The sequence below is a fragment of the Lepidochelys kempii genome, chromosome 10 (genome assembly GCF_965140285.1).
Source record: "Lepidochelys kempii isolate rLepKem1 chromosome 10, rLepKem1.hap1, whole genome shotgun sequence".
Classification (NCBI taxonomy): Eukaryota; Metazoa; Chordata; order Testudines; family Cheloniidae; genus Lepidochelys; species Lepidochelys kempii.
This window is the reverse complement of record NC_136389.1, coordinates 83,129,899-83,143,633: the sequence shown is the minus strand read 5'-3', so window position 1 is coordinate 83,143,633 and position 13,735 is coordinate 83,129,899. Positions and strand designations below refer to the sequence as shown.

At 46.6% G+C, this 13,735-nt stretch overlaps 1 protein-coding gene and 1 non-coding gene across 5 annotated transcripts in view; both read left to right on the top strand.

Moving 5' to 3' along the window:
* Positions 1–1,228: 1,228 nt before the first annotated feature.
* TRNAK-CUU (transfer RNA lysine (anticodon CUU)) lies at positions 1,229–1,301 on the top strand. Its single transcript has one exon. It is a non-coding gene; the product is annotated as a tRNA-Lys (tRNA).
* A 310-nt stretch (positions 1,302–1,611) lies between these two features.
* Positions 1,612–13,735, top strand: part of MORF4L1 (mortality factor 4 like 1) — a 41,255-nt gene continuing 29,131 nt past the window's right edge. For all 4 annotated transcript variants that reach the window (XM_073304522.1, XM_073304521.1, XM_073304520.1 and 1 more), the window contains exons 1-2: positions 1,612–1,693; positions 10,020–10,066. In XM_073304522.1, the coding sequence (XP_073160623.1) occupies positions 1,654–1,693; positions 10,020–10,066 (87 nt within the window). In that variant the 5' untranslated portion in view covers positions 1,612–1,653. The remainder of the gene's footprint in view (positions 1,694–10,019; positions 10,067–13,735) is intronic.

Sequence of the window (13,735 nt, the reverse complement as noted above, 5' to 3'; positions counted from 1 at the left end):
TCCAGCTTCTTGTCCACTGTCACCCCTAGGTCCTTTTCCGCAGAACTGCTGCCTAGCCATTCGGTCCCTAGTCTGTAGCTGTGCATTGGGTTCTTCCGTCCGTTTATTGGAAATATTTAAAATATGAAGCACATAACATGCACCTGGGTGAAGAGGCTCAATGTTAGAGAGCACCAACAAGTTAAAGTCCCCCCAGGATTGCAAGTCTGGCAACCTTTAAACAATCGTGTTTGGTGGAGGGGTGGGCACATACACTGTATTCACTAACCCATTGGTGTGGACTTGACAGCCACAGAATTGTGTGCTTGTGAACGGTCAAGCCCAGTCCCCTGGCCCCTCCATCTTACTGTCCAACTGATCTCAACCTGGTGCTGGTTAATACATGAAAAATGTGATCATAGCTCACCCCACGTTAGAGATCCGAATACTCCTTTTGGTCCAATGAATGTAAAACTAGTCACAAAAGCAGAAGCGCAGACGTATTTTGGGAGCAAAGGGACACACAGGGTGAACACACAAGTTTGGGCCTAATTTGCAATTTCTCACGATTGAGTATGAACTAAACTCTGCGGTTTCTGAGGCAGGGCTGGGATTTTCGCCTCTGAGGCGGGGAACGCTTCAGGCCCTGAAGCCGAGCTCTGCTAGGGCGGTGCAGGCAGCGGGAGCGTCTGAATCACTCCGGGGGGGGAGCAGGGGAGCCTCAGTTTCTTGCATCCTGCCGGTGCACAGCGGGGCTCGCAGCGTGCACGGGTTCGAGGAGGCGGGTAAGGGGAAAGCCGCGTCGGTCGCGCCGGGTGAAGCAGCTTGGGGGCTGGAGCTGCCCAGGCCACGGAGCAGCCCGCGGGATTGGGGCGCGGGTGCTTTGGCGTTGGCAACGACAGCCTGGGAGAGCTGAGCAGCGCGATGTGTTGGCCCGAGCCGCTGAGAGATGACCGGGTGGGGGCACGATCCTGACACCCCTCCCCCCTCCGCAGGGGCCGTGGGAACGGCGCTGCCCGGGAAGGGCGGCACCATCCCGTGAGAACCCCGGCCCCGGCCCCGCAGCTCGCGGCCAGCCACGGGAGGGCCCCGGCTTTGCATCGCCCTCGGACAAAGGCGCGGGCCCGGCCCAGCGCAGCACCCCGGGGACCCTGCCCCAGCCCTCTCCAAGTCCACGGGACGCACGCTGCAAACCGGCGGAGGTGGGCAAGGCAGGATCCGCAGCAAAGCCCAGTAGCCTCCCTGCAGCGCCCGGCTAGCTCAGTCGGTAGAGCATGGGACTCTTAATCCCAGGGTCGTGGGTTCGAGCCCCACGTTGGGCGCGAGCTTTCCTTTTTCCTCTCTCAGCCAGTGCACCAGGTTTCAGCCTGACCCGCGGAGCGCAGGGCCCCGGCTCGCCCGGAACAACCCCCGCGCCGGGTCTCGCGGCAGTCCGCGGCCAGGCACCGTGCAGGGCCCCTCGTGCGCAGCGTGCCAGGGCAGCGGGCGAGGCTCCCGGCCCCGGTCGGCAGGGCGAGGAAAGGGGGCACGGCGGAGCTGGCACGGGACTACAAATCCCAGCATGCCTCGGGCGGCGGCGGCGGCGCATGCGCGGGGCTGGCCGCTATAATGCGGCGGAGCGGGCGAGGCCCCGCTGGGAGGGGCGGGGTGGGGAGGAGGGAGAGTCACTTATAAATGGCGCCCAAGCAGGACCCCAAGCCCAAATTCCAGGAGGGTGAGTGCGGGCCGGGGCCACGGCTCCCCGGGGGGGGGGCCCGGAGACCTGTGTGTGCTGGGGGGCGGGGGCTACAGCGGGAGGCCGGCTGGGCTATGGGGGGACGGGGCAGGGGGCTGTGGGTGATGGAGGGGCTGTGTGGGGCTGGGGAAGTGCAGGGAGAGGCCGGCTGGGCTATGGGGGGGGTGGGTCGGGGGGGTGCAGGGAGAGGCCGGCTGGGCTATGGGGGGGGGTGCAGGGAGAGGCCGGCTGGGCTATGGGGGGGGGTGCAGGGAGAGGCCGGCTGGGCTATGGGGGGGGTGCAGGGAGAGGCCGGCTGGGCTATGGGGGGGGTTCAGGGAGAGGCCGGCTGGGCTATGGGGGGGGTGGGTCGGGGGGGTGCAGGGAGAGGCCGGCTGGGCTATGGGGGGGGTCGGGGGGGTGCAGGGAGAGGCCGGCTGGGCTATGGGGGGGTGCAGGGAGAGGCCGGCTGGGCTATGGGGGGGGTCGGGGGGGTGCAGGGAGAGGCCGGCTGGGCTATGGGGGGGGTCGGGGGGGTGCAGGGAGAGGCCGGCTGGGCTATGGGGGGGGGTGCAGGGAGAGGCCGGCTGGGCTATGGGGGGGGTGCAGGGAGAGGCCGGCTGGGCTATGGGGGGAGTGGGTCGGGGGGGTGCAGGGAGAGGCCGGCTGGGCTATGGGGGGGGGTCGGGGGGGTGCAGGGAGAGGCCGGCTGGGCTATGGGGGGGGGTGCAGGGAGAGGCCGGCTGGGCTATGGGGGGGGTCGGGGGGGTGCAGGGAGAGGCCGGCTGGGCTATGGGGGGGGTCGGGGGGGGTGCAGGGAGAGGCCGGCTGGGCTATGGGGGGGGTGCAGGGAGAGGCCGGCTGGGCTATGGGGGGGGTCGGGGGGGTGCAGGGAGGGGTGCAGGGAGAGGCCGGCTGGGCTATGGGGGGAGGGGTGTCCGGGGGATGGGGAGGCAAGCAGAGCTGATCCTGTGGCCAATCCATGCTGTAGTATTGCACAAAGCTGTGGGGCGTGTCTGCTCTGGGGAAGGGCCTTTTTAGTCTTCTGGCTGCAGTTTATTTTTGCTAACTCTGCGGGGCCGGGGGGGGGGGGGTAAAAGGAAATGATGGTTCTCTTAAAAAAACAAAACAAAACCCAACCAACTGCTGCAGTTTTTGTAGGGGAATTCACTCTATCGCTCTGTGCTTTGTACCACTTGTATGCACTGTGACAGGTTTCAGCGGAGCAGCCCTGTTAGTCTGTATTCGCAAAAAGAAAAGGAGGACTTGTGGCACCTTAGAAACTAACCAGTTTATTTGAGCATGAGCTTTCGTGAGCTACAGCTCACTAAAACTTATGCTCAAATAAATTGGTTAGTCTCTAAGGTGCCACAAGTCCTCCTTTTCTGTACGCACTGTGTATCTGAAACTAGCGATTTGTGGACTGTGGGGCTGAAATGCAGCCTCCAAGGCCAGTGATGACCCATCCTGGCAGGTGATGATGAATCTGAGTGGCCTTGCACCCTAGCTCAAGGTGGACGGTTTCCTGCTGGAAGCAGTCTCCTCCAGCTACCCCTTTCTGGTAAAAGGAGGGGTAGGTGCAGTATGTGTACTCCATCTTACAGAGCGCTTGCAGCTCCTTGGCAATCCTTCAATGAGACCTTTAGCTAGCCAAGATTTGGGCTCCATTCTGTTCTAGTACCTGAGGACACAGAGGACCTTTAGGATGTTAATACTCCCTGGATCAGAGAAAGGGTTAGGAAATGGCTGTTTAGTTTTTTCATACTTCTCAACACTCTCTCAGCTCACCTGTGAGATTCTGGACTTTTTCCTTTACTCAAAATATGCTTGATTTTTGTTTTTCTCATAGGTGTGTATCAAAGCACTCCCATGGACATCGGTGGGCATTTAAGCCATTGAAAGATTTTTTTAGTAGGACTGTCAAGATTTTCCCTTCTTGAGGTTGAGAAGTATGTTTACTTTGTTACTTAAAATATTTTTATAAGATAGCCCAATTAGGGATCTTGAATCTTGCCTTATGACATGGTTTTTTTTTTAAGTATGGCTTAAGGATATTGTAAAATCCCGTGTGCTGATTATTGTGGTGACTTGCAACACTGCTATAGCTATGGTTGCCTCTGTTCATAACAGACCCCCAGTTTAATTTAATATTTAGGGCATGTCTAGACTACAAAATTAAGTCAACCTAACTTACGTCAGTGTGCAGCCTCACCAGGAGCGCTTTACTGATTGTACCGTCAGTGTGGGGCATTGTGTGATGGCTTCTGAAAGCCAGTAATAGTCAATATAAGCAACACAGTGTCTACACTGACATTGCATTGAGGTAACTATATCAACATTGGCTCTATGCCTTTCATGGAGGTGGAGTTAAGTCGGTGTAGCAGGACAATTATGTTGTCGGAGCAAAATTTTAGTGTAGACACTTGCGTAGTTAAGTCAACATAGCTCGATGCATGGCAGCTTATCTCTGTAGTGTAGACCAGGCCTTAATTCTCATTGGGCTGAAACATGACATACACATTTCATTGAAAGATTCAACTTACTCCATAAAATCTGGTTTAAAAATAGGTGGTGGTTTTAGAATAGACAAATGACAACTGTAGGGGTATATTAAGCTTTGTTGGCTTCAGAGATGAATTTTGTACAACACTGAAGTCTATCCTTAGAGCTATTGCAAAAGAAACATAACCTGGCCAGTTAATAACAGTAACTTTGGAAAAACCAATAACGATATAGGTTTCAGAGTAGCAGCCGTGTTAGTCTGTATTCGCAAAAAGAAAAGGAGGACTTGTGGCACCTTAGAGACTAACCAATTTATTTGAGCATAAGCTTTTGTGAGCTACAGCTCACTTCATCAGATGCATTCAGTGGAAAATACAAGTGGGGAGATTTATATGCACAGAGAACATGAAACAATGGGTGTTACCATACACACTGTAACAAGAGTGATCACTTAAGGTGAGCTATTACCAGCAGGAGAGCAGGGGGAACGTTTTGCAGTGATAATCAAGGTGGGCCATTTCCAGCAGTTGACAAAAACGTCTGAGGAACAGTGGGGGGAGGAGGGGGGGAATAAACATGGGGAAATAGTTTACTTTGTGTAATGACCCATCCACTCCCAGTCTCTATTCAAGCTTAAGTTAATTGTATCCAGTTTGCAAATTAATTCCAATTCAGCAGTCTCTCGTTGGAGTCTGTTTTTGAAGTTTCTTTTGTTGAAGAATTGCACCTTTTAAGTCTGTAATCGAGTGACCAAAGAGATTGAAATGTTCTCCAACTGGTTTTTGAATGAATCTGTCCTATCTCGGGGCCTTTCCTTCTGCCCCTCCACCCCCACGAACAGGACACAGTTCTGTGGTGACCTAGAATCCTATTTTCGACACCTCCGACTCAAGGAATATTTTCAACACACCTCTGAACAACATACTAACCCACAGAGACGTTCCTACCAAGACTACATAAAGGAGGATTCTGGGTGGACTCCTCCTGAAGGTTGAAACAACACTGGATTTGTACATAGAGTGTTTCCGCTGACGTGCACTGGCTGAAATTGTGGAAAAGCAGCATCACTTGCCCCATAACCTCGGCCGTGCAGAACACATTGCTATCCACAGCCTCAGAAACAAGTCTGACGACATAATCAAAAAGGCTGACAAAGGAGGCGCTGTCACCATCATGAATAGGTCGGAATATGAACAAGAGGCTGCTAGGCAGCTCTCCAACAGCACTTTCTACAAGCCATTACCCTCTGATCCCACTGAGGGTTACCAAAAGAAACTACAGCATTTGCTCAAGAAACTCCCTGAAAAAGCACAAGAACAAATCCGCACAGACACCCGATCTGGGGTATTCTTTTACCCAAGATCCATAAACCTGGAAATCCTGGATGCCCCATCATCTCGGGCATTGGCACCCTGACAGCACGATTGTCTGGCTATGTAGACTCCCTCCTCAGGCCCTACGCTACCAGCACTCCCAGCTATCTTCGAGACACCATTGACTTCCTGAGGAAACTACAATCCATTGGTGATCTTTCTGAAAACACCATCCTGGCCACTATGGATGTAGAAGCCCTCCACACCTCCATTCCACACAAAGATGGACTACAAGCCGACAGGAACAGCATACAACAAATCTTCAGAAGTTTTGAGAGCTGGGGCACGCTTGCTAGGAGCCAGGGCTTGGGGCTTCAGCAGGAGTGGGGCTGAAGCCTCAAGTCCTGGCAGGTGTGCCCTGCAGGGATGAAGCCCCAAGACCCCGCCTCCCTGCTGGACAGAAGCCCCTACCCCACGATCCCACTGCAAGACAGAGGTCCTGAGCTCCCCCACTCCCAGCCTGGTAGGCAGAGAAGGTGGGGGGCTTGTGAGCCACACTTTAACAATAGAAGAGCTGCATATGGCTCATGAGCCGCAGTTTGGCCACCTCGGCTCTAAAAAAGTGTTTAATCCCTCATCAACACTGCATAGAAAACTTCAGTATCTAGTATGGAAATTATGCAAAACTCCGGAATTTCATTGTCTGTGCGGTGGGATTTATGTTATAATCATTCCACTAACATCAGATTGGATGGCGTGCAAAACCTTATATAACTACTTCAGTGAAACTTCACAGAAGGAAGTGAGATGATTTCACAGTTGAAGAGCACCATCAACTTAAATTTGGCTCAAATTAAATTTTAAAAAACTTCATTTTTAGGAGGCCTGAGATCAAAATAAACATGTTCACAGCCCAAAAGGAAATAAAGTCAACGGAAAACATTTACTTCAACAAACTTTTCCCTGTGGTGCCTAAACCACAAACATTACAGCACTAGGAATCTAAAATTAAATCAACTTAACTGATCTTCACTCTGTGCTGAGGATGGCCTATTAGTAAACAGAACATAAATAGTGACAGATTTGATGTAAAAAAAAATATTTTCACTTGTAATCTAAGAAATTGATAAACAGGTATATTACCAAAAAGAAAAGTAGTACTTGTGGCACCTTAGAGATTAACTGAAATAAATTGGTTAGTCTCTAAGGTGCCACAAGTTCTCCTTTTCTTTTTGTGAATACAGACTAACGCGGCTGCTACTCTGAAACCAGGTATATTACCAGTTTACTAGGTATGCTTTTTTGCATTGAGTGTCCCTTTTAAGGTTGGTGGCTTACTCAAATATATCCTTTAATTAGTTCAGTGGTTCTCAAACTGTGGGTTGTGACCCCGTTTTAATGGGGTCACCAAGGCTGGCTTAGACTTGTTGTGGCCTGGGGCTGAAGCCCAAGGCTCAGGTTACAGGACACCTGCCCAGGGCTGAAATCCCTTTCGCCCCCTGTGGGGCTTGGGTGGGCTCAGGGTTTGGTCCTCCCTCCTGGGCTTGTGTAGTAATTTTTGTTGTCAGGTGGTCGCAGTGCAATGAAGTTTGAGAACCCCTGCTCTAGTTTATCTGTAGAAGGAATCCTATTGGGAATGTTTGGGTGGGGATGGCGAGAGGGGAGAGTTCTTTTAGCTTTTTATAATGGATTCACTACGATTTAAGAAAATGAGAGATTTTTTTGATATTTGGTGGTTTTTTTTTAAATGCACAGATTAAGATGTATTCATATAGGAAAGAGAAGTATCATAAATGCTGATGATGTGAATTTCTGGTGTAATATATAATATGCCACATTTTTATTTTAGCTTCAGAAAAGCTGACACCAAGTGATCTTTAAAAATTTTCCCTGGATTTAGTAGTATTTACTTACTTATTTTTAAAAAGCAGACTTATCTTGCAAAGTTGTCTTTTGCATTATATCTTGTCCATTCTGGATCTTGATCCAGCAACTGGCAATTTATTGAAACCCCATTGAAGTCAATGGAAAGACTTCACTTGGTGTTGGATCAGGTCGTTAATGTATATATTAGAATCCCATGGACTACATGAGACCTTCCACATGTGAAATTAATGTAGCATTAAGCATTTAAGCCCCAATCCTGCAAGGTGTGGTTTTTTGTCTTTTTTTGGGGGGGGCTTATCTGGAGCCCAATGGAAGCCAAGATTGTGCCATGTGGGCAGAAGAACTTGCAAGCTCGGGACAGCAGCATGGACTGACCAGCTCTAGCTTAGAAACTAGGAGCAGCATTACTAAGCAACAAAACCACTTGGCATAGTTTGGCATTCAAGAACATTGGTAAAGCATGCCTGGCCAAAAAACGGCTCCATTCAAAAATGGCTTTGGTTTTGTTTTTTTAATGAGAACTGAATAAATAAAGGTGGGGTCTCACTGTAGTGCACCTTGTGTGTCTATATACTGTACAGATATGATTTGGAATTATTTTGATCTAAATTAGTGTTAGGGAAGACTATTGTAAATTTCTTCCTATTGTTTGAGTGTGAAGTGTGGTGGTGGGGGAGAAGGTTTGTCAGCCTTTCTGATTTCTCCGTACTGGGTGTCTTGCAGTCATAATGCCACAGAATGTTCTTGGTCTCTATTTCTGTAAAGAGCCTAACGCCTCTTAAACACAGGCAAAATCTTCATTTTTAAGAACAGGTAAACAAGGCTTGTTTTCTAGTAGTGTTAACAAACCGTGCAAAATAGAGGTGAAATAGTATAGTCATAATTTGTAAATAGCTGTTTTGCATGCTGAGTAAAGATGGTTTTAAGATTAAATATTAAAGATGGTTTTAAGATTAAATATTCATAATGGAAAACACATTTTAATAAAAATACACAATAGACTTCAAAGTGGGTACTTCCTCTATGGAAAATATTTTTTAAGCTGGTGTCTAAAAATGTCAAACCAGTCTCAGCAAGCCACTTTCATACGGATTTTTTTCTTAAAACAGTTTCTGTACAAAGTTGTTATCTTGAATTTGCTCTCATGTAAGTGAATCTTTTTTCTGACCCACTGTGAGCATGAAATCCCTCTGATTAGCATTTACAGTGAACTCTCCAAATCTATTTTATTGTACCACTATATTGAATCTGGGAATAAAGTATTAATTGGAAAAGTGGTTTAGTAAATTGATCACTAAATATCTGATGCAGTTAAAGGATTATTAAAACTCAGCTTACTCTGTAGGCATAGAATAAGGAATGACAGACAAAGCTAGAAATGGCCGCCTTGCAAAAGGAAGGGAATGTCGGGTACTCAGTAGTGGACTGTAACCCTGTAAGTTATTGGTACAGCTTAATTATTTTGGTATGCAGAACTGGTCACCAATGTGAAGGGTGTGACCTTTATTACAAGGGAGTACTGTACAGGAGGAAACATCTGCCCTCTGAGATCTTATGTTAAATAAATGAGACTTCCACTTTGTAAACAACTGCACAATAGGGATCTTATAGCAGCTGAAATCCTGATTGTAAAAACAATCTGTTCAAAAGTGAAAGAGCCTCTTCTTCCCCCTTCCCCCGTGCCCTCGTTCAGATATACTCTTTTTTTGGCTCCTTTGGAGAGGGGGAGAACTTGATGTCATTATATCTAGTTTTCTTTAGTTTATTTTTTGCAATAGAAATGTCAGGTGCTGAGTTTCCTCCAGGAAAAGGAAAACTCTTATTTAAATACTAGGCTGCTTTTGCACCATAATTTTAAAATGAGACAGTAGGTTGGCTTGAAAAGAGAGAATCGTGTTCCCTTTCTCAAAACAAAATGAAACCGAGCACTCTAAAAGAATTTAACTCTGTTGCAACAAGACTGACCTGTTTCTGCTGTGCTATTTACTGCTTGTACATTCAGGTTGAAATTCAGTCCACTCATGTAAAGCCAGCGTAATAGAACTCTATCCAGTTAGAATGCAGAGAGGCTAGGCAGGTAAAATCCAGCTCAGAACCTGGGTATAGGGCTGCTGTGCCACTCCCTCACAGCTGTTGCCCCAGGCTGTGGGCTGGAATAGAGAGAGGGCTTTGTGCCATTTGCATCCATTATGTATCTGCATCAACAGATATCTGGGGCAGCCCAAGATATTCCATACAGTGTGGCCTTCAGTGCCAGCCTGTGCAGGGGTTGCACAGAAGTCCTTCTTGCAGAGCACAGGGGATACATAGGCACCCCTGTGAGGCTGCTCAGCAGGCAACCCGTTTGCTCATCCCCAGCATGGGGATTGGTGGTGCAGAGAGCCTTGAGCTAACCCTCCACTCATCTTCCATTTCATAAGCAGGTGCTTTTTGAAGTTATGACCACCTTTGGATTGCTTTCTAGCTTGACATGTGTAGGTAATATGCTGCCACTGGACAGTCTCTTGGCACAGCACTCTTAATGGCATTTGGTTTCCTGTGTTTTTTTTGTAAAATGCATGTCTTCGTATGCAGTATTGTTCATCAATATGTCTAATCAGATGGCTATTTGCAAATTTTTCCAGGTGAACGAGTGCTGTGTTTTCATGGACCTCTCCTTTATGAAGCAAAGGTATGTCTGGATTTTCATTTTTGCAGATGACGGCAAAAAATAGCATTTACATAAAGAACACAAGAATTGAATGGATTAAGTAGCCTATTGGATTGAGTCAAGAATTCAAGCTAAACTGAGGAGAGAACCGATGAAAAGAAAATATTAAATTACTTTGCTTTTTGTAAAAAAACCTGCAGTTTTACAAACTGTAAAGCACATACATTTGTTGGATATTGATATTCAAATTAAAAACTTGCAAGATAAAGGTGTAATGGAGGTAGTAAGTGGGAATTTGAAGCCATGTGAATGGACCTAGGCGCGTGTGTAAAAACATGAAAAGATTTCACCAAATGTGAAATGGAATATATATCATGTAGGCTCCTATTAGAAGTCTGCTATTTCGAAATATGCTCTCGGATTCTAAGGAGCGTGTGTATGTATTCATATATTACAAAATAAGAAATTGGAAGTTGGTTTGGCTTCCAGTTTGGCCTCCCATTCATCATGAATGTCATCTCTTAATACTTTAATCTTTCAGTTGTTAGATAAAATACTGAATTCTCAGGTTACTGAAGCTCCCTCTATCCCCGTACCATATTTCTAGTCAGATCAGTTTCTAAAAAAATTTTTTTAGGCTCTAAGGTTGCTTGTAAATCTGTGTAGGTGGGGACAAAATGACACCTAATTGCGTCAAGGGAGAATGAATAACACTAAAACCAAAAAAGCTCTGTCTTGTACTAGAACAAAATGAGGTGTAGTGGGAGAGGTTTTAAAAGGGTATTCTAAGGCAGAGCAGGACTACAACATATTTCATACAGTGAGATTACTCCAATTCCAAATGTTTTCTACCCTTTTTTTAGGGGTGGATATGGGTGAGTAACCAATTCTCCTCAGTACGTACTAGATCTATAGAAGTAGTCAAAGCCCATTCTGTCTTATGCATTCCGTTCAGATAGGATTCAGGAACCATGTCAAATGCACTAAAATAGTTCCTGCAGAGGTAGTAATGGCATGTGGACGGGTCTGTTATATTGAGATGGAATCAATGGGCCTGAAAAGCCAAAAGTGTTAATATGATCCTGTCCCTGTCCAACGTTAAACAGGGTTAAACAAAGTTTGGGATTTGGTTTACAGAGACCTCAGCCTGCTTAGTACCGTGACGCAAACACCATTAAAAATCCTTTATCTTTTATTGAAGATACAGAAAAAGGAGAAATAATTAAAACATTTTAAATGTAAAGTCTTAAGGCTTTCATTTGAACATCCATTGCTCCTTTTCCCTTTAGAAGGAAAACTGCTCTTGTTTGACAGTCCTAGATGGAGTTAAAGATGCTAATAACAGTCCTTTTGGGGGGGGAAAGAGAAGACATTAGTTGAGAGGGGCTGGAGCTGAGATAGTGGTTGTTTAAAGTATGATCCTGCTTCCTAGAAGATGAGGAGAACACACAAGAGAGAAAATGCAGCTTCTCTCTGGTGCCTGATCTCACTTTCAGCCTCACTGCTTGCAAAACAGACAGAGTACATGGTTTTATCAGCCACTCTTGTGACCTAGCAGGCTTGTACCAGCATGGGTTGGTACGGGCACTGCATTTACTGTCTTTTGGTTACAGGCTTACAGTAGTGTTGCAAAAGATGCTGTCTTTGCTGGCTAACAAGACTCTTATTGAACAGAAGGCAGAAGAAGAGGGGTAGGAAAGAGAAGGATTAAGAAGGGGAAAGAAGAACACAAGGGGTGGAGGAAGAGATGAAGTCTGACGCACTACATGGTGGTTGAGATTCACTTGGAGCCAGTGGAGATGGCAATGTCTTCTGGGTCCCTCTTTCGGCCTGGGCTGGTTAGGATGCTGAACGTCCAACAATGTCTCAGTGGATTCCAGGGCCCCAGGAGCTTTTGGGAGTAGCAGCCACAATGGTGATGCTTGCTTCTTCCCTTCTTTCAGTCAGCAGTTGTTGCACTCATCCTCACATTATCCCCAAAACTCTGGGTTTTTTTTTTAAGGGCCCCAAAAGAGTGGTGGGTGGAATAACTCATCCCTTTGTCATTTTGTCCCCCAACAGGCTTATTTTCAGACACCAATTTTAGGTCCCATGCTTTTCTTGTTTACCAGTCATGAGCTTAACACAGTCCTGGAGTTCGATCAGGAGGCTGCCTTGATTGGACTAATTCAGTCTGTCTCTCCCTTTTGTACCTTTTCCCATCAATGTTTATTGTTCTATGTGACTGGAACACTTTGTAAACATTTATCCACTTTCCCACAGTTGAGCTCACAATTAGGGTGAATTTCTAAAGCCAGTCATTACAGCAGGTTCGACCATTTGTAATGCCATGGTAGCTTAGCGCTAGTGAGGCATGGCTTTACAGGCCGTGATCCTAAAGACCTATCCTGGTATACTCACTAAAGGTCCACTCTTTCTGTTGACCTTAATGAGAGTTGAGGTACCTGTCGCTCTGTGGGAGGCATTAGCACATCACGAGATTGGGTCCTAATGCTGATGCATGACTATTATGCTAATTTGAGCTTCGTTAGGAATGCAGATGCTGAACAAAGTCCGTGTTCATTAGACAAGACAAAATTGGAACTGAGACCAATTTTATTTCTCAACGCTCTGAGGGATGGCTATAGATCCTGGATTAAATTTAAAACAAACTTGATTGACAGTGTCCTCCTAAAAATTGAAGTGAGAATGTGTTAATCTCAGGAACTAAGCATTAGGCTTTGTTACTAAAGAACATGTACGCGCTTCATATGCGAGTCTGAGTTTGCTACATTTATTCATTTTTTTTAAACCATTTGGTTTGTGTCTTCACCTGATGCCTTTGTGCAGTATCATCTGAGTACTTAAAAGTTCTGTCCCTGATCTATTTGATACTGGCTAGAACTCTGTTTTCCTCTTGAACCAAGAAGGAACTGTAGGCATGTTGGCTGGGGAATTTTGTAGAAGTTTTCTTGAGATATTTAGTTTTATGCTTAGACCTACCAGGAAAACTGATGCTTTAATTTAATAGTTTTTAGTATCTGTAAAGGCTAATTGGAAAAAAAATTACTATAGGGAGGACTTGATTGGAATGGAGTAGGTAAAGGGAGACTGATTACAAATGTCCCATATTTTCTTTATGCCATCTAGAAGTGATCGTTGTAATGTAGTAAACATTTTCAAGAGTACCTCTCTAGCAGTGAGACTTCAGTTTGTTGTTTAGAGTGCATCTCTTACAGCTAAGACACTAAATCTTTTTCTTTAAATTTTGGGCTGACAAAGACTAACATAATGCAATGGATGCAAAACTTAAAGCAGTAAGTTTGTTCTAATAGCAATCTGTTGCATTTTATTTAGTCTGTTCCTTCCCCTGGCACTTGAAGATGGGCTCATTTTGAATGTGTGCACCTGGGTCCAGATTGCCTCCTCTATCTGAGCTCTTCCTGATGCAGGAGAGGGGAGGTGATGGCCAGGGAAATCATTATGGCTTCCTAGTTATGAGGGCCAGTCTCTGCTGCCACCAGTCCAGACTCCTCTGTGAGTTGGAGCAGCTTGTAGGCTGCTCCATCTTATGCCATTATTGCGTGATCTCTTGTGCATCACACACGCACTAGAGTATGATCAGCTTCTCTTCTCTCCCATGCTGCACAATACATCCCCTAGGTGGAGGTGAGGTGGATGGTGCAAGAACTGTCTGCCAGAGTAATTCCT